Below are 21,075 nucleotides of genomic sequence, written 5' to 3'. Positions count from 1 at the left end.
ACTAGGAATAAAATTCAACATTTAATAAGACATTGAACTTCTCAAGCAGTCAGACATGGAATAATGAGACTCAACAATGTGGAAAAATCCCATTAATACATCTTTCAAGATACTTTGCTTTTCCAAGTAAATCAAATAAAAAACCTCCTAAAACCTGACCATGAACACAAAGCTATTGAACAAAACAGACATTTACTCTGATTATTTTTCCTAGGTTGTATGAAAATACATCTAACATATTCAACTGAAAATTGTTTCCATCCTTGCTCATGTGATAAAAGAACAACAAATYCCGAAATTGGCTGTCATGTATCAGCTTTTTGCTGGAAAAGGAAAGACATTTTGCTACTTTGATGGGCAAGACACAAAGAACATCATTTAAGGCCACATAATATGCCACAGTTAGACGTTTTTTAGATTAATTTATAACAGAAAATCTTTTAAGTTGCTGAATGCTAAAAAATATCGAGTTGCATCATGAGAAAGCTCAAGTTTTAAGGATTGTTTTACCTTGTATTTTAACAGTGGGAGAAGGAAAACAATGTCAAAACTTTTATCTTCTTTTTTAAACAGAACTTTAGCCTGTTTTCTCAGGATGCAGAGTAAGGTACAGAAGCCTTCATTAAAATGTACCTAAACCCCACCTGTCCTGGTACAGAACCCAAAATTCTCCCAGRTCACCACCTGAGTGCCTGAGCTGAGCTCGCAGGGTTACATGGCCAGGGAGAATACAATCCACATTTCCTTCCAAGATCAGTCTAAAGGATGTGCCCAGCAGAATGAATGAATTCTTAGGAACTCACAAGTGAACTCCTGGTCTGCAGTCTCAGTGATGCCAAACTCCGTGGGCCCAGAGAGTGGAGGAGAAAAGAGCAGGGAGAGGTAGAAGGAAGCAGAAGGTCAAACAGCCCCCGGCTCAGATCTGTTTGTGTGAATATAAAGAGGCTYTGTGTCCCCAAGTCTTTATGTCCCCAGACATAAAGGGGTGGCTGTCCTGCGTCCTAAATGTGCTTGTGAGCCCCCAGAGCTCCGTGCCCCATCCCAAACGGGGATGTTACTGCAGCATTGCCTGTCAGTAACTGAGACAGAGGCTTCTGGAAGTGAGGATCTGCCTCTTAGGAACTGGGACATCACTGTTGCAGAGTGCCAGAGCTGTTACACCTACACATGAAGTGGAAAAAGCAACAAAACAACTAAAAAAAATACAAAATTATAAAAGCAATGGAATGTAAAATTTTATAATAACTTACTTAAAGGGATTCTTACAAAGCCTTCCTTACATGGTATARTATTCAAAGAATGGTCCCAATGACATCAAATTCCTTCATTTTGTTTTAAAGCAATGAGGAAAGTATTCTGCTTTACTACTTGACCTAGTTTTCCTTCCCTCAAAACCCAATATTAGAGAAACACCCATAATACCATTTTTTGGTTTTGATTTTAGGCATAGGACTGCTCTTCAGTCCCATGGCAGAGAGAAAAGTTTCCCTCAAAATCAATTAAGGATTCTTGAATTTTAGCACAAGGCTTGGCATACCATTTAAAAAAACAAAAACATGTAACACTTCTCCTGATTTTGAACTGTGCTATTTCTTCAAAATTATTTGGAAAAAATATAAACCTTCCAACAGTGTTTATAAAATTGTTTCAAAATCCAAAGCATTTTGGTCACAAAACAGAATACAAAGAGTTCAACATAGGGCAATGCAACATTTAAAACCTCTTTCAATTAATAGCTTCTAATAAAACCGAAGTTTCTATGTGCTGGGAATAAATGGGGATTTTTGTAATTTCAAAAACGAAATCAAATCCTTGGGAAAACCCCATACGTTTCCATGATACAACAAGGCTTCATTTTCAAAAGGGCTACATRGAGTTTCTGCACTATTAAGGGTAAACTAAGCTAGAACATACACAAATGGCTAAATGGACATGGAGGTGCACGTGGTGTTTACGGAGGGTGGGTCACAACGGCACAACTCAAAATGTGCTTGCAAYGCTGCCTAATCACACGCCAAGGACATGAACTGGGAAGAAAACTGRCAAAGACATTCTTCTTTACTGTTTTTTCCTAGTTCTAATATAATTTCCATCAATCCTAAGTCTTGTATATTCATCTCACTGCAAGCTTCTGAAAACCTATTGCTAATGGGAGCAAGGAATTCAAAACAGCTTTGCTGACACAACACAATGGTGACAGCATAGTCCAGAGCAGAGCTCCTAAAATGTAACAAAAAAATTCAGTATGTCAAGTCAAGAAGTCAGTTTTATAYAAACTTTATCAAAAGGAACAGTCAGGATAAATTTCACATCAAAATTCTTAYGTGCCTCTTCAAAAATCTATTTCACTTTTACTTAATTGTTTTAAGTTTCACTTTCTGTTTTATTCATGGGCRTGGCTTTGCTCCTTGTTGGGCATTTCTTGCATTGCCATACAATTTCAATGCTTGGACTCCAAGCACTTCAAATCAAAATTTTCCTCTACTTGACGTTATGGAACAAAAAAAACCAAGTAATTTTTTCCAAATAATAACTTTTGTAAGATTTGTTTGTATTAAGACACAAAAATCCTAGAGTATTGGGCCCAGATTGCAAGACAATATCCCTTTAAGTCCAGACTTACACAGCTCTGCAAGACTAAGTCACTTCAAGTTTGCTGGGATGAAATACAGGAAAAAACAGTACAGAAGAAAATCTCTCACGAAGTARGATTCCCCCTCTCTGGTACAGGGCGTGCCTTTGCCACCGCGCACCACAATTCTGGGTGGAAGGATATTAAGGATCATGATTGTTTCAGAATAATTTTCGAAGAGCTCAAACCAATTGCTGTGTGYGTGGTTGTAGTGAGAGACGCACCTGGGTCATGACTGGCATTCAAGCACTTGCTCAAAAACACACAAGGCAAGCAAATCTCATTGGGACCACAGACCAAGCCATTTCTTACTCAAAAGGACTTGAGAACTAACAACTTCTTTCAAGGATATACTATTTCAAACATCTGTTGGTTGACAAATACTATCTCAAAAAACTATGTTTACGCCTACCTGGTTTGATTTTAACCTACCTCCAACCTGCAAGTATTTTGGAGGGAACATTTTACATTCGTAACAATTCAAGTGTAACTGTAATGCTGAGTAATAAGTTTGGTTTGTCCTGAAGTTTGCTGAACTATGCAGTTCGTTATCAGTGCAGAAGCAGCAGAAGACTGCTGTGGTTGGCTCAGTGGATTTATAAAAACAAAACAAAAAATCCCACCCTCCCCCCCCATTGTAACCTTTACAGAATATATGTAAAATTGTGTCCTTCCCTGGTCATATTCACAACTTATCTACAAGATAGTGTTAGCAGTAGAAACTGCAGTCCATGACTATTTGCATTCAGCTCTCATCCATCTGTTCCTCTTTCTCCTAGGCTTCAACTTGTTCAGTTTTTTGCGGGGTTTCTCAGTCTTCCGAGTTTCAACAGAATCCACCCCGAGAACATGTTCAGAGCAGCATAACTGTCCATTCAACATAGAATTTAGTACTGTCCTGTCTTGGTGCTCCTTGCAGAAAGAGTTTGGGCAGAAGTGGCAGAAAGAAACAGAAGGTTTGCCACAAACATCACAGTGGTGCCAAGGACACTCCCACTTCCCTGCAATCAAAACCAAAGAGTCCATTAGTGGGGAGTAAAACATGGCATCATCTCTTAAAGAAGTTTTGTGTCTCAGCAGCTGAACAAGGAACAACTTTCCTGACAAAGCAAATGACAGCAACTACCGGGGCTGATCTCAATACTCAAAATGCTACATTATACTTCTAAAGCTCAGCTGGCAGCTGCAAGGAGCAGACTTGACACACTCTCATTAAAACACAGCAGTCAGCTCCAGCCAGAAGAAATGACTCACGCTTTATTCAGTAGCATTTTACAGAACTCACAGGCTGGTAGAGCATCCAAACATCCGGTCAGCTGCTGCCTACTCTTACAGCACTCACCTGTCTGTTAATTTTGCTTGGGAATGGTTGGTGTGTTTCCCCTACAGCTGCTCTTTCACCCCACCATACTTTCCAGTCCTTATTTTACTTGTTTCTGGATAAGAGGTTTGGCCTGCTTTCCTTTTTCATATCCCACCTGACATGGCTGAACCATACCTGGAACCAGGCAACTCCTGTGATACCTGGAACTGCTACCTGATGTCTGCTGCTCTTAATTCTACTACTTGCCTTCTTTCAGAAGCTGCTGCTGCTCTTCTGGCTTGAACTCAAAGGGCTTCATGCATCTCTCAGACAGAATCAACTTTCCTGTGTCAGGGTCACAGTGCTCCTACCAGGTGATGTACTCAATTACCTACATTTGTAAAACAAATGGCTCATTTCGCCAGAGAGGCAGGAGGAGGCCATAATTTTGTCCTCAAATCCAAGAGGAGCTGCTCCCACACAATGCATGAACAAAGTTCTTGCCATACACACCCAGTGCTTTCAAGATGACACTCTACAAGGTTYCAGTGCAATAAATGAGGTACCTGCACAAGTTATTTATACAAGTGTAAGACATAGGYTGACTCACCAAAAGGACGTTTCACCAAACCAAGACAGGAGAGATGATAAGCTTTAGTACAAGACTTCCTGTCACACAATACCAGCTGGCCTCCATCACCACAACGGAAACAATCATCTTCAGATTCTTTCTTCCCTTCATTTTTCGTTTTGCGTTTCCGTGTCCTTTTTTTGGTCTTCTTGCCTTTTTCTTCTGAGGCATTAGTGGAAGAATTCTAAGAGTAAGATGCAAATCTGTAAATGCCAGTTTTGTAAAGGAAAAACATTACACAATCCTAGCCAAGYTGTTGGCACACCTGGCAGACCATGCACACAGCCAAAAACTTGGGGCAGACCTGTCCAGTGTCTCACTGTAYTGACCTGTGCTGACAGAAAACCTACACTGACCTTTGAGAAAAGTCATCCTGAAACCAGATCTTTTCCCTGAAGTACCTTCCTACTGTAAACCCCCTTAATTTCCTTGTCACTGACAGAGGGTCTTCCAATTTCCAGTCAAATCTACTCGTGGCTAACTTACCCTCATTATGTGTTTGCACCACCAATCACTTCAATATCCATTTTCCTCTTCCAGTTGGGAATACTCATGCTGAAATTACTAAAACGTGCCCCCATTTCACCCTTTGAGGAACAGACAGCAGAACTTCAGGAACTGTAGCTAATGATAGAAAGAATATACCAAACCTTACCCCTATTTCAATTTGACATTCTGCTGCTTGCACTTCAACTCTCCTTCACCAAATCATATACAATTTTCAATGATTTTTCAATGTCCCTCCCATCAATCCCTTCCTCTCACCTTGTAATCATTACCTACTTTATTTAAAATTCAAAACTCACATTCCTTATTCTTTAGCTCAACTTTTTTTTTTTTTTTTTTTTTTTAAGTAATCTTAACAAAATCATCATACTCTAAGGTTTAGATGGGGGAAATATACACTAGAATGTCAGAATAATCTCACTGACTACAGTCAGGCACATTCCTAGTCAGTTTGAAGCTTCTGCATCCCTTCCCCTGACAAGACTGTCAAAATCTCTTGATTTATTACTTGCCTTTGGTCTGTCTCCAAGAAATCCACTGCAGTTTGGGGCACCACATTTGCAGACTGTTTTTTCATTCCCCAGACAGTCAAGGTTGTAATTAAAAGTCAGCTCCGTCCCTGAGTGTRAAAAGGACAAGGTAACAAATTCTATCAAAATTATTACAAACAAATAYAGCTTTTGCTCTCTGTTTGCTGATTTGGGACTTGCTTGTTGATGTATTGTTATAGGATTTCCCCCCTCTTTACTGTTCATAAGCACTGACAATGATTAACTAGATGTCCAAACAGCATGATGTCTCATGCAATTATATTCTAAAATGCATTGGTTTGTCTTCACAAAACTGTGCTTGTGTCTGGTCTACACCATCTATCTATCCATCCATCCAGCTAAATATTGCTATAGATAGTGTATAGATAGCTATAGATAGTGTATAGATAGCTACAGATAGTGTATAATATAGGCTGTATGTGTGTGAACATGCGTGTATACAAGCCAGAACATACTTTCAAACAGCCTCCTACATCCCCTCCTTAAGCTTATGATATTCATGGAAAAGATCTGAGATTTCCAAAACAAAAACTTACTAAGGCTATTTACCCTAGAAACAAGCAACAAAAAGCAGCCATGGGACTCACAACTAAGAAACATTAAAGTAAAAAKCAGATCATAAAGCTTCTCTTCTGTGTGTAGAGCTCTCTACAAAAATATCTGCGCTGAATCCATTAAACCATCACTGTCCCACGGATAACTGCACAAATGGTTTAACTCAGGGAATGAAACCAAAGCCAAGCCAAGCYGATGTACCTGCAGGAATGTCACACACAGCAAAGAGCCCGACCCGAGTGTCTCCATTCACTGTCCACTTTAGAGTTTCACAATTTGGTTGGCAGCTGTGATTCATAAACCGCGAATAGTTTCCTTTGGGGCCAGCATCAATAATACGRTCCTGGAGAGCAAACCAACAACAGGATGAGTTTTTTCTCTCCCCCCTCACAAAAGAGAACAAAAACCATCCATAACTGATCTAAGCAGTTGCATTCAGAACAGACATGGTGTTGGTCTCCAGGGCACACAAGCCAGCTGATGGCATATGTWGTATTGGAAACTGTAGTGTCCCACATGGCCTGGAATGTGACACTCCCAAAGCAATACTCGTGCTCTAGCTCACATTTTCCCAGCACCCATCGCAGCCACTCGGCAGGATAAGTGTTCTYGTGAGCAGTGTGGTGGGTATGTTAAGGAACTCTCTCCCCCAGGAAGCCTCAAAACTCAAGACTCAGTCCCTTTACCATTTACTGTGTATTCATGAAGCTGTGAGGCATTTACAAATACTGTGCTTTATGGCATTTACCAAGTCACGCATGATTACTTCCAGAGATTACCAGTTTCTCACCAGAATTCTTTCCCCAAATCAGCCTAGTTTACACAAAAACAAGCTCTTGTKAAGCCAAAAACATCCCATCCCTACACACAATTGCTTTTTAATTTCTATTTCCACTAAATATACCAGACGTTAACAAAATTAAGTCTTGAAATTGCCAGAACTGTTTCTTTGCAGAACTGCTAGACAAGGTTTTGCTTATTTATGAAATATTATTACAGTTTCTTTCTAACTCACTTTTATAATGCACATGTATGACTGTCATGCCTATGTGCACACACTTCACTGCGTGGCCAGCTCAGCCTCGTGACGGCACCAGCAGTTTTGGCAAGACAGACCCACAATGAGCATTCATTAATTACAGTAAGAGTCAAAGACATGGTTAGGTCAGATACTTAACACACTGAYATTGTATGTTAATCTAGCAGAGAAATAAGAAACTTCAAATGTTCAGAGAAATGTGGTTTCATCATTCTGTAACACCCAAAGCAGGAAATCCTCAGTTACAGGACTAATGAGAACAATAGCTGTGGAAATACAGAGCAGGAGTCTTGGGACAAGAAATGTTGTCTGGGACTGAAAAAAATGCAGGACTGGCAGCCAGCTCTTGTTTTCCTMCTAAGTAGCTGTTTGGGGACTGAAGCAATATAATACAGATAATCTCTAACTCCTCCTGTCCAGGTTCTTCACTTTCTCCCTCTCTTGAGGAACAAAATCCTCAGAGGTGTGCACAGAACCAAAGGTGCTGAATTATTTTGTGTTAATTAATCTGCCGCAATAATTTGCTGCGGACCAATTTGTGGAGGGCTGGCTAGCTACTAACACAGAGAGTGCTCTCAGAAAAGAGTTTCTACAAAAGCACAAGCCTTTGTTATAAACAAAGCAAGGGACAGATGGTTGCAAAAAAGATTAAATGCCCAGTATAGGAACACAGCCTCACAATTCTATTTCACATTCTTTCAAGTGAGAACTTTGTTTTCTGTTGTTGAAATTTTAGTCAAAGGATTGCTAATGGCAATTCCACTGTGTCTCTACTATTTCCCTAAACTTCATACTTCATTTTAACACTAGGCACATAGGTACTTTGTACTTACAGATACAGGTRAGTACTGTACTTCATTTCAAGCAACAAAGCACGACCTACAGACCTCAACATATAATTTATTATGTAACACAGAACTAAGGACATTAATTATGTACATATAGAAAGGAGAGAGAAGGCACAGAAGATGCAACACTGTGAATACATGGAACTGTGTAACATCAAAGGTAGCAGAGTGCYCAACCAAGGTGATCAACAGAAGATCAAAGTAAGGTTATAAGTAAGTAATGTCAAAAAATATCAAATATCCTACCTTATCAATAGTAAGCATATAGAAGTGGGTAATGTCGTTTTCATGTGCATATTTGATTCTTGCCATACATTCCTCTTCATCAATCAGCTCTCCCACATACTCATTCACAAACTCCCCCTGAAAGACATGAAGTCTCACTAGTGAAGTATATCCCAAACCCACAAACAGCATCGCAGGTCGCCGATTGTCAGCTGGGTGAGAACAATTCCTACCTTTTTAATGTCCCTCTTGGCAACCAAACCCCACCCTTTGCCATCAGTTTTGATGATCTTTGTCTCAGGGTACTGACGTTTGGTAAAGCACTGGTTCTGGCACCGCTCTCCCGCTGGACAAACTTGTGGGTGGCACTCGTACATCAGCATCCGATTGAGGCACTCGGAATCAAAGCCACAAGGGTTTTCATCCGTGGGTTTGCAGTTGCACTTGGGAATCTCAGATATGTCAGCAGTGTATATCTGCACTTTACCACAAGGTTTATTCACCTGAAAAATACATTCAAATCATTCAAATATGACTTTTGATTTTGTTGTAAGAGGTATTAARGTGGTTACTAATTTGGTTTTGCAACACCACATGTTCCAATGAAAGCAAAACTTCACCATCTCATKACTGTAAAAGCAGTTACCATCACTACAGCCTCACCCCATTTCAATGCTCGSATCAAACCTTTGAATACCCAGTTGTCATTTCCTCAAACTTTACCTTAATGTGTTTGTATGGTGGAGGTTTACGTTCATTCTCCTGGGTTTCTTTGGCTTCTCGCTGTAGCTTTATTTCTCGAAATCGAGCTTCAGCCTCTTGCAAAGCTGAAAAAGATTGCAACATCAACAGAAATGCCAAAAAGAGGATTRCTGTCCCCAAACTGACTTGCTCATTCCCATGTGTGTTAAAACAAAGMATTATCTACTTCCTAGTCCCATCATTCAATTTTTTTGCAAACAATGTTTCTGGAGTGCTAATGCTCTTACAAATTCTACTCTTTTAGTTTCCCAATTACACAATTTTTTTTTCTTTCCATAAAGTAAAAATCATCAGAAATAATTGCAGTTAGATCTCAGTCTTTTAAAAGACTTGAAAATAATGTTTTCATTCAAAGACAGCAATGGTGATTCCTGCACAGGACACCACAAACTTCTTTAATATTGTAAAACAAATGTTCCAAACCAGACCCAAGGCTACGTGAAGAAAGCAAAGCATGCATATCCCAGGATTATTTTTGTTTGCTTTAGCTATGTACCATTTTTGAAGACTTTTCCAATTCCTTTGATCCCTTGGTATCTACTCCCTCTGTCTCCCTCCATGTAAGGGAACACCCGTGCTTGGTGCGTCCAATAGTAATCCTTAGAACCAAAGAAAAACACAGGAAATTCTCCGATTTCATGCTTCATTTTCTGGATATTTGGGGGAACGTTTTTCGGATGGCAAACTTCTGCAGGCCACCATCTAGCACAGAAGTACAAATAAAAAAATACAGCATTTTAGTCAAGCTCTTTCTGCAAGAGACAGTTTAACAAAATCACTTGAAACAGCAATAACTGGTTATTATTTCTAAAATCCATGTGGATTGAAAATCCTTTCCTCCCCTCTCTCAGTAGGGAGTGAGTGAAGACCAGAAAAGGGAAGTCTGACACTCAGACCTGTGGGACTTCACCTGCCTGCAAGGTAAAGCACACACATAGGACTCCTTGTGTCTGCACAGCAAAACCATCATCTTTACAAGGCCTGCAATCACTGTAGTTGTCAAAGATCAAGAGTTGGTTGATAACACCTATTAATTTAAAGGATAACCCCCATTCACCTCTATCTCACTCAAATCTCATCCAAGTGTGAAATACCAACAACCTGAGTGACTGATATCCCAGCCTACAAGTGAGTAATTTAGCCAATTACCAATTATACCAATTTATTGGAAGAGATCCCTGAAACAAAAGGGGTTGAAAGGTTGAAAGCTCATACACTGGAGGCAGAAGTCTCAAGGAGTCTTCTACAGGTAATGCCATGGCAAGAGCAACAGCAAAGCTGCAAGTCTTTGAACTTGARGCTTGCAGGGAGGTGAGGTCCCTAATTCAGAGAGGAGTGAGAAATCAGTGTGCAGCAAGGCTGGCCTACAGGAGCAACCAGTTGTACGATCCTTAGTTCAACATGCCAGTACTATAAAACAACACAAATTCCTTCATCAGACCTGTAATTTCCCAGTTTAACCCAAATAACATCCTGGAAATGGAGCTTCTTGCCCGCCCTGCAGTCATTGCAGTACCAGCTCCCATCTGGCATTTCGATGTTTAAGCAGTCAGGGTGAAAGGCGGCCGGGCACGACTCGCAGCACAGCAAACTTCCACCTGCAGAGACACAAAAAGAAGCAAAAAAGAAAAGGTTGGAAAACACCAAGATCAAAATAAAAAGTTTTACATTCTAGACAGGTTAAAAAGGATACACATGTGGTAGGTTCACTTAGAAAATAAGTGGTTAAAACATGCTGACCCTCAGCAACAARTACACACATCTCTTAGTTGTGTACAGCAGCCAGAAGGTCCTGTCTAATTTGAATGCCTGGCAGACTTGGGTTGGTAACACATAAAAAATAACAAGCAAGCTGGTGATAAAAATGCCAGAATAATGCACAAATTGTAATTACTGTGCTGTACTTTAATGACTACAATATGCTTAATATAGTTTTAATATATATTAACATTTCTCTGTATGAAAAATTTTAACCTCAACAGATTTGTCTTATGATTTTGGGATTTTTTTCCCCCCTTGGGGCAAAAGGAACAAAAGGAAGTTGTTAGTTTCTTCCACGAATTATCAAGTGGAAAGTTGGCTGCAGCTTAAAAGCTGCTATGCTGCATGTTAATTTGTTAACAAATCAGGTAAAGTTTCATTGCTACAAGTTTAATCAGCACTATGCGTTTTTGTGGTTCTCAATAAGGAACATATTTATCGTACAAGATAAAACAAAAGCCTTAATTAGTGGCACTCCCAGCAACAACTAATACTGATTCAATTTGCTGTCTGCTGCTAAACTAAAAGCAACTCTTAAAATATTTATGGTGTAATATTATATATTAGCAATAAAGAAATACAAAAAGCTTCAGTACATTGAACACAGGGGAAAGAACCGAGAAATACTCATTAAGTGTCTTTTGTAAAGAATTAAATCAGGCTTCTGGTTGCTGGATAAAGCCCAAGTAAAAACATTCTTTAATAAATTATTTCTGGAAAAAAAAAGGGTATTTAAAACCCTGAAACAGCATAAGCCAACCTGACATTATACCAAAACCTAACAAGGCCTAACTCAATATGCCACATTTCTAACGATTTTCCATTAAAAATTAAACAATTAAAAAAACAACACTTGAGCTGAAGAACGAAACATGTTGATGCCTCATTTCTGAAAGGAGTTCCCCACCCCCGTTTACCTTTGGAGCACACAAAGCACCAGCTGACATTGACATGGGCGTGGTGGCTCTTCCCCTTCATGGCAGTGAAGTGGTTGGTGCACACGATGCTGTTGGAGGCGATGACGGCGCATCCCGCCGCGATGCAAACGTCGCCGGCGTGGTACGCRACCGGGCAGCGCACGCAGCGCATCATCTTCCCTGGCAAAGCACAGCACTCACACGTTATTTTGGGACAAAACTGACTTGCAGTGAAGAACAACAGTGCTGTGATACTTGGGAACAAAACTGGCTTTTTATTTCAGCCAAAAAAAGGGTAGTGCTGAGACACCCTATATACATGCACAAAACCTCAGCCATTATGTTTTTAATGCTTGCATATGTGAGACAACACTGAATTAATAAATGTTTTTAGAGAACACTACGCCCGGTTTAAAGCACTCTAAGACTTTAATTATGCACACCCAGGGTAGACCAGCTCTTCCTCAGTCATGTAATTTTTGTCTGCAAATATTGCCCAAAGCTAAAATCCTGCACAGGATCAAACATTGCTACATTCATCGAGCCTTGCTGCAGTGTTTGTACATTCTCATGTTCTGCCCTCACTGCTTGGCCTCTCTCCTCATCATCTATGCATTCTATATTTCATTCTCTCTTAAGAAGAAAATATGGTTAACTATGGATAACTGAAGCACTAAAAAAAGAGCACAACCAAAGTAAATAATGAAGTTGACTAAAAATTATTCTATTACTATTTTTTAAAGTTTCAGAATCAACTGATAGTCCATTTATACCTAACAAAAACTACAGCTAGCAGCTCTGAAATAGACACATTCCTTACCTTAATATGCCATAAATAAAAATAATGAATCAGTCATAAAAATGAAAAACTACCTTTTGAAATTCGTGGATGTGAGGGGTTACTAACATGACAACTGAGGCAGCTGTGGAGAGGACATCGAAACCCCCTGTTCTCAAAGACAGTGAGATGAAATTTTTTCACACAAGCTTCGTGGTAGAATTTTCCACAGTGAGACACAACACAGCGTTTCACATCTGCCTTTCTCTCCTTACACACGAAACAGGTGTGCACACCTGGTGGTAAAATAATAAACAGAATGAAACTAATTTTTCATCCAAACACATGAATTTAAAATGCTTCTCTTGTGCCTTTATGGTATGCATGAGGGAGGGGTTTTTCTTCAACAAATCAAATTGTATTTCTTGATGCAGCTATCTTATTTACTTTAGCTCTTTAGCACTAAACACTGATCTGCTCAGATGCAGATAAAGTTACAGTGCAAACCCATTGCAGTTGAAGTACACACAATACCCAAAGTCTCACCAATCTGATTTTATGTTCTTATTGATAAGCCTCAGTATGTCAGAAAAATGGTGRATTTTTATTTTTTAAATGTTTTTTAAACCAGTGAAATAGGATGATGGGTCGTCTGTGGTTCTGTGACATTTGAAGCAGGACCACAAACCAAAGATAAGTGTCATCTAATTTTTTCTCTGGACTAGTTGGAACAGCTTCATTTTGAAGCAGCAGTTCCAACAAGGTTTATTGCATGACATGAGCTTATGAGCAAGAACACAAATCTAATGCAAAGTTTGGAGATTAAGAACTTCCAAGCAGTTATTACASGATTAAAAGCAAATGAAATTAAGAGCAATAAGGTACTCTTTTATCAGAAAAAGCAGAAGATGGATATAGGCACACAAAGTACTGAAAAAGGACTTAAAACGTTTCACTTGCTGCTTTTTTCTAGGATTTCTTAAGCYTTTGTGACAGACTTTAAATCTCATCTGTAACTGTACAAAGAGAGCAAAGCTACTAATTCTGATTAAATTAGACAAGTTGCAAGAGAGTTCTCACTGAACTTTCTAAAACATGGCACACTTAGTGGTACTCTATGAACTCCCACCCTGTCAGGTCCCAAAGGATAAAGAAGGGTTCTCTGAGGATACATATTTTCTCCAGAAGGATGTCCTAGAACAATATATGGGAAAACTATACTTTTTTTAAATTAATAGAAAGGGTCAAACTTGCCTGAWGTACATTCACTACAAATGAATTTTCCTGCTGGTCTTCCAGAGAGCCCAAGGCAGCTTACATGAAAAGCTCGATAGCAAAGTCCTTCACACAGTAGGAGATCACCTGTTTTTTCACACAGCTTTTACAACACAAAGGCATTGAATGTTAAAGGAAAGTTCATATGCAGAAAAAACCTGTTTTCTTTATTCCTTTTAATACAATGCTCCTCAAAACATTTTTTCCCATTGTTGAAATAAAATTTAACAAGTGCAAGATAATTTGCAAGCATCATCACATGCCCTGGCTACAAGTTGAAACAGGTAACAGAATGATTAAACCACTAGAAATATCACTCTCACACCATGGTAAAGGAAAAAAAAAAAAAAAAAAAAAAAAAAAAAAAAAAAAGGAACAGAAAAAAGAAAGCTTTAAGAAATATTTTCTGAGCACACTGATGCATCTGAGTAGGGTTAAAAAGCATCCTTACCCTCCTTTTCCTTGACAAAAGGAAATCAATCTAGTTGACACAATGATACTTCTGAGTGATTAGCAATGACACATGCATAACTAAAAATGAACCAAACCACAGTGCTGGCAGAATTTAAGGATTATCCAACATTTTATAGATAGATACAACCTCATCATCACTATGTACAAAAAACAGAAATGTAACTGCTTGCCTAGTCTCATGAAAAGAAATTCGATCTGTCTACTTGGACTGTGTTATCATTTCATAGCCTAAGAACCCTTCTAGAACAGTTTGAGAAAGGCTTTTGCTTTCAGCCACACCCTGCCCACACACCACGGCAGAGCACTGCTGCCATCGCTGCTGCATGCAGAGCACAAACCCTGCTGGGCTGGACTTCCTCCCCTGTGCTAACAGAGAAAGCAGCATCTCTTCTGCATCATCTAACCAGTCACCTGGCAACACTCATCTGCTTCTTCTGAGGTACAAATTATGCTTATCTTACAGACCTGGAAACTCCATTAGAAAGGCTAAGTTACTTACTGGAGGTCAAGAAAAAAATAATTAGGTATTAAGAATTCCATTTACTGCCATGGCAACCTCATTGCTAACAGACTTCTCAGTCACACGTGATAAACCTGTTTCTAGTAATACTAATTTGTCATTTTCATAATTAGAAAAAACCTTTCCTGGGAAAGCTCAGGAAATAYAGCCCAGCTAACGTCTCTCACCTGACACACATATTCTTTTTTTGTTCCTGCTCCTCGCTCAGATTTTTTGGATGATATAGAAACTTCAGTCTGAGTTTCATCAGCACTTTCATAGGGGGATTCTGAGCGCTCATCTCCTTGGCCATCAGAGATCTGAAGATTAAACACAGGTGTTAGAGAAAGCAGCTAAAGATGGTCAGTTCTGCACAGAATAAGATCTGATGGAAGCAAACAGACTGCAATTCAGATTAGCAGATTTAGGCACACTCTTCTGGTTTTGTTTCCCCCACCTTCAAAACCACCACCTTGATTAAAATCAGAATACACATTTGTGGAAGACTCACACAAAGGACTATGCAATAATCCCCCTCCCCAGCAACTCAAYGGCAGCCAAAACAGAACACCAAAACTTTGTAATATGGCATTTTATTTATATTTAGTTCTGTAATACAGTTAGCAAGAAGTGCCTAGCCATAACATAGGCATATCTTCAAATCYCTTAATTGAAATCTGAACATGTGGTTTGTGAGACAGCAACAGTTAATTTTAAAAAAGAAACTTGGTAAACTTCAAGCTGCATATAAAAGTCTCTGACCCAAATATTTTCCAAGGAAGTGTGAACAGCATATAGAAGAGAGGAAGAAAAGAACAAGCAGCTCTCAATATGTTTAWGGAACATTACAGTCAACAATGAATACAAAATACTACAGAAGTATCCCCATTATCCCTGTTATGGATAAACCTTATATAACAGATCTAGATGTAATAAATATAGAGTGTTTTTAAAAATAGTCATAATTTCCTTTAAAAAAACCCATCCTAAATAATATACTTAAAAGAAAATACAGGTTACTTTTCAGTTCAGTAGAATTTCAGGAGGACCAAGTCATTTGTCTCATCTCACATTACACCAAAAGAGGCAAAATTTCATGCTGTTGCCCCCAGATGGTACCCAGTGAGTTGTGCCTCACTAAGTACATTCTCTAGGAGAGCATCACAATTTGGAATTGCAAAAAGAACCCGTTACTTCTCTTTGAACTTGTTCTAATGGTTATTCACACATACCATCACAGGTACTGCCTCCTGCCCCTTTTGGGTTGTCTAACTGCAATTCACAGTTGATGATGCTTTCTCCAGGCATTTCAGCTATATTAAAAGTCCCTTGGAAGCAGACATTTTCCTCCTGTGGAAGCATGCTGCAATTAAGCCTGTTTCAATCCTTTTTGTTCCGCCCTCTAATTTTCTCCCTAGGGTACTTTTTGCAGCATCTAGAGCATTTTAGTAGGGCTTCTCTAAACCTTTTCTGTGCTCTAAAAGGTTGTTGAAAAATCAAGCATRAGAACTGGAGGCAATAACCCATTACAAGTCTCCTAAGCACCGTATCCAAAGCAAGCCAATAGGATACTACCCTTCTCCACTTCTGCTGCATGAGAATCTCCCCAAGTCTCTTCAATACAGCACTGAAAGTCACTCTAAATTGTGTGCTACTCAAGAGATCATTTTGCCAATAGCCATTTGTCAGAATACAGACACACCACTTTATATGAAGAATTTACTTTCTGTTTTCAGAAACRGAATCTTGTATTTATCTACAGTAAAGTACCTTTTTCTAAAAATGACCCAGCCACATGCTGGAGACAGCTACATGCAACCTCCCTATCAACCAATCCATGTAATGTGCAAAGGTGATTTATTTTGCAATCAGAAAGAAAAATGTAAGACCAAACCAGGYCTAGATTTAGTCTTTATAAAATCCYTTTAGAAACACTGGTTTTGAGTGATTACGCCTCACTGCTGCTGCCAGCTAACTTGCATTCCTCCATTTAACATTTGCCTTCCTTGATCATGTCTAAAAATATTTTATAAATTGGATCAGACTAACAGGTGTTGGTTGGTGGGTATTTTTCCCCGCATTATTTGTAAATTCATTTCCTCTGTGCAAATAAATACTATCAAAGTGATTCATACCTACACTTCACCTACGAGCATTTCTACAATAGGAGTGATCTGGAGATTCTGCCCAGTCATTTCAGAAGAGGTTAAAAGAARCTGCACGTAAAATCATTGCTTTGTTCAGGCACCAGGAAATCTCTGTKCCCTGGAAGGAGCAGTGAAATAGTAAACTGAAAATGCAACCTGAGTGCAAGGCCAGGAGCAGCCAGTTCTTGCTGGGAAGGGGCAGATAAAGGAAGACAGTATGGGAGCACGGCAAAAACACAAACCCAGTTTCCTTTATGGTTTCAGTAAACTCACACACATGCTCATTTCTGTTAAACTATTCCCACAGAAACATTAATTAGTATAAGCAGTGCACTGCTCTAACATTTTTAGTACCTCATTATGTTCTTGTTTAAACTACCCAGAATTAGTCATGGTTAGAAAAGAAAAAAGGAAAAATAAGCTGTAATGACTTAGTTCTGTATTTTTTTTTCTACTAAAGAGCAAAACAGAACAAAACCAAGCAAAGCAAAACAAGCAGTCTTGCTGTAACCTGACACCAGGTTTCCCACCTTTTCCCCACACCACAAAACACCTAAATCCTGAGAAAACCCATTTGTGCAGCACCCTTTGAGTTAATAGAGTCTTCCCAGCAGCACAAGCCATAGAGCCTTGCCCGAGGAAGGCACTCCTCTTCCCCCAGCTCACTGCTTTTGAAGGCAGAGCAGAGAAACAGAACATATCCAGAGACAAACATATTCAGTCAAGAGAATGAGTCAAAGCAATGTTTCCCAAGACTTTCCTTGGTTTATATACTCTGCTCCAAGGAAGGATGCAGACGTTCACACATAACAGAATCCTATTGGCAGAAGGCATTTTTTCAGAATCCCCCTAGATAGGGGTGACAAAACCCCAGCCATTTGTGAACCTCAGGCTGACATCAATTTTCCTACAGAAYGGAATTTTACTGCCTCAGAATTAAWRCACTAGSCCTTTATTTMAAGGTTACTGAGCCAAAAAAAGGAGCAGTGCTGGCAAGAATCARACCTGACATCACAACTGCAACCACACAAGCCAAATTCTATCAGCCCCATCAAGATGAAACGTGACAATTTACACCCACCTATAGATTATTGCCAGGTTTCAAGCACAAACAGCAACACATAAAGCACAAACAAAATACCCTCGGTTCACCAACCCAGTGGCTACCAGGCAGAGAGTATCTTTCAAAATCTCTCCTTTACAGCTGTCAGGAGCCTCACACACTTTACAAATCAAATGCTCTATAACCACCAGTTTTGTATTACACAGAAAGACTGGATACCTGCTCGTGGCTGTCTCAGTTCCTAAGAGAAGCTACATTCACAAGCAGCTRTGATACACTGCTCTGGCCTGGTGCAGGCTGCAGAACACACCTTTGCATCCCTGCCACCATGACCAAGGGTTTAACCATCATATCCAACAGCCACAATTCATGCACAGCTCACACACACTTCACTAGCATACTAGATTTCCTATCTTAGGGCCCTAATAAAGGGAGGGCTAGCGGGTTATCTGCTGTAAGAAAGGGAATTATTTCTTTTGGATAATTTAATTTAACCCTTGTTTGTATCTTGCAGGTGAAACCCTCTACCAGACATCTTTGGGAAAAGTTYCCTCTATGAAGAGAGCTGGAATTCAACACCTCAGCTCCTGAAGTTTTCCCAGAATAGCCAAAGGAAATATCAGGGAAATAAAAGAGCATCTGTTTCTTCAGGCCTGCAGAGAAGAGGCYGAGACAACACTTCATCCACTGTTTCTCAGAGAGGGTTTAGAATCTAAGAGAGAAACAGCATGAGGTGGTTGGGAAAACTGTATTTGTACCCCAAGCAAGCTGTAGGAGCACTAACAGGTTCTGATTCACCCAGGGGACACYGAGTTTTGCAATTAAATTACACGTAGATTGAAACAGTCACTAGGTAAAGATGATTTACAAGAAGATTGCTAGAAATCAGTTCATTTCTGATGTGACACAGCTACCTCTGCAATGAGACATAAAACTTCTGTGGCTGGTTAACACTACTTCCCACATCATGGAAGGTCTAACAGTTCACATAACAAAGCCCAAATCACAGCCTTCAATTCAAATCTGGACAAATTTCAGGGGGCTTTTTACTTGACTTGTTAAGTTACAAATGTAAATCTTTCCCTTGTAATCATGCCAGAGCTTGTCTTGTCCTTATTTTTGTAATATAATCCTCCTAGCAAAGGAAATTGTATMTATAATTAACTCTTCTGATATTCAGGCCAAAGGTTCAAAGTAATCAACATTTAGATTAGTGGTAAAATGTGTTAATTAGCAATTTGTAGCTATTTTATTCTGCTGTACATTTGGAGTAATTTATTATTTCTTGTGAAGGCAAAGGACTGTTTTAAAGATAGTAAATTTAGAGGAAAAAAAAGCCAAAACTGTTTACTTCATATTTTTAGCAAGTGCCAAGTTTCTGCACTGAAATTGCACCTGAATTCTATCCTCATCGCCACTTCTGGTTAGCAATTCCTGCTGCTGTGACATAGAAGACACCTTTCCTCTGCTAAGGAAGGATCACTGCAAGCACCATCAGTCTTCACATACTGCACAGCAGTCAGGCTTTCCTTTCGACTTCCTTCAATCATTTAATATTGACATTATTCTGTGAGGACTYGCCTGTAGAGGCTTTCACACTTCACTGCCTGAACACTGAGCAAGGGTGGTGTTTTCAGAAATCAAACACAGCCCTTTCTACAGGAAACTGTGCACCTGCATACACAACTGAGAGAAAAGGAAGGAAACAGTCTACAAACCAATTCATGCTATTCGTATGGGGCAGGCCAGAACTTACTTTGGGGATTAGTGAGGTTTTGAATACAATTACCACTCACAGAACTGACCAGTTTCCTGTCAGGCTTCCCAGGCAATCCTCCCTTTCCCATGTGTCTCAGTCATTATTCACTACTTACAGCCAGAAGACTCAAAAGGGAACATGTAGGGACAATAATTGCATTATTACAAGTTCTCCATAGCTTCACTATTGAAAAAATACTKCACTACTGAGTCAGACTGGGACAAAATTTTGGCATCTCTGTGTATTCTTTGTGTTTAGTATTGTATTTTTGTCCTTGAAAAGACAGAAACTGCAGCATTGGGTTATTAAAGAATTGGGTTTACTCATCTCAAGAATGAGCATGTATTTTATACCACAAGTGTATTTTTGTTAAGTTACTCAGGCCCACAATGGTACAGGGATCAGCATATAAAGACTTCAAATCCCTGGAAGTATTTTTAATTTTCTTTTGAAATATATGCTAAAATTCCCTGTTCACAATAACCGAAAGAAGTGCTTAAGGGTTTTCTTTCAGACAAACATCAAGCTATTTTTAGAAAGACTATATAACAATGCTTATAAAAGCCATCTTCAGCATTAATTCCAAACTGAATGAACATGCTTTGCATACTGCAATATTTCATGTATAAAGCCAGATTACATCAGCAAGCGCYGCTGAACACTGGGTAATTGTTTAATTGCTAAATGTAAGGATGAGGTTTACTTTTTTTTTTACTGCTTCCTGGACTACTTTTCCCCGTTATGTGCAAAAGGGACCTACAATGTGCACATGGATGCAAGGACTGTTGGTGGAATAATGGAGTTTCCTTGGCACCATTATATTGAGTAAGTGTTTGGTTTACACAGAGGTTGCTGAGCAGGCTTAGAGGAAGAAATGTGTGCAACTCTATACAGCTACAATAACACACTAAGGCATTAAACTGAGTCAGCTATGTGCATTTTCTGTGTTTATGTTTATATTCTTAATTTTGTCTTTTGTCTGAAGCACTCTGCAATGATTAAAGGGGGATGGGCAGGAAGTCAATTTGACAGAAGATTCTATACACAGATTTTGTGTACAAAATCACTTCTCAATGGCTCTGCCCCTGCAAGACTTCCTCCACCTRCAACACAAATCCTGCAGCTGCAACACTAAGTCTAAGTGCACAGCTCACTGCAACATCAATTAAAATGCTCAAAGGTGAAAGRATAAGYACTTRACACAGAGAAACATTTCTCATGGCACATCTAAATACTGACTCCATGTCTACTGCAATTTTTAAGCATTTTTTTACAACCAGGTACCTGATTCCAGTCTCAGCCAGACAGCTCAGCAGAAATGTGAGGCAATTCTTCATTCCCTCTGGCTT

The 21,075-nt window shown here is 39.3% G+C and overlaps 1 protein-coding gene across 7 annotated transcripts in view; it reads right to left on the bottom strand.

Moving 5' to 3' along the window:
- The window catches only part of NSD2 (nuclear receptor binding SET domain protein 2), a 99,927-nt gene continuing 78,852 nt past the window's right edge, over nucleotides 1-21,075 (bottom strand). For all 7 annotated transcript variants that reach the window (XM_057374032.1, XM_057374031.1, XM_057374035.1 and 4 more), the window contains 13 exons: nucleotides 14,946-15,077; nucleotides 13,764-13,887; nucleotides 12,605-12,805; nucleotides 11,732-11,911; nucleotides 10,495-10,651; nucleotides 9,550-9,755; nucleotides 9,015-9,118; nucleotides 8,525-8,794; nucleotides 8,313-8,429; nucleotides 6,381-6,522; nucleotides 5,586-5,692; nucleotides 4,546-4,750; nucleotides 1-3,633 (listed from right to left, as the gene is read on the bottom strand). In XM_057374032.1, the coding sequence (XP_057230015.1) occupies nucleotides 3,368-3,633; nucleotides 4,546-4,750; nucleotides 5,586-5,692; nucleotides 6,381-6,522; nucleotides 8,313-8,429; nucleotides 8,525-8,794; nucleotides 9,015-9,118; nucleotides 9,550-9,755; nucleotides 10,495-10,651; nucleotides 11,732-11,911; nucleotides 12,605-12,805; nucleotides 13,764-13,887; nucleotides 14,946-15,077 (2,211 nt within the window). In that variant the 3' untranslated portion in view covers nucleotides 1-3,367. The remainder of the gene's footprint in view (nucleotides 3,634-4,545; nucleotides 4,751-5,585; nucleotides 5,693-6,380; nucleotides 6,523-8,312; nucleotides 8,430-8,524; nucleotides 8,795-9,014; nucleotides 9,119-9,549; nucleotides 9,756-10,494; nucleotides 10,652-11,731; nucleotides 11,912-12,604; nucleotides 12,806-13,763; nucleotides 13,888-14,945; nucleotides 15,078-21,075) is intronic.

This window comes from Malurus melanocephalus, unplaced genomic scaffold (assembly GCF_030028575.1).
Source record: "Malurus melanocephalus ecotype Western Australia unplaced genomic scaffold, MMel_1.1 scaffold_214, whole genome shotgun sequence".
In the NCBI taxonomy this organism is placed as follows: domain Eukaryota; kingdom Metazoa; phylum Chordata; class Aves; order Passeriformes; family Maluridae; genus Malurus; species Malurus melanocephalus.
The sequence above is the reverse complement of the archived record's forward strand: the minus strand, read 5'-3'. Positions and strand labels throughout refer to the sequence as shown.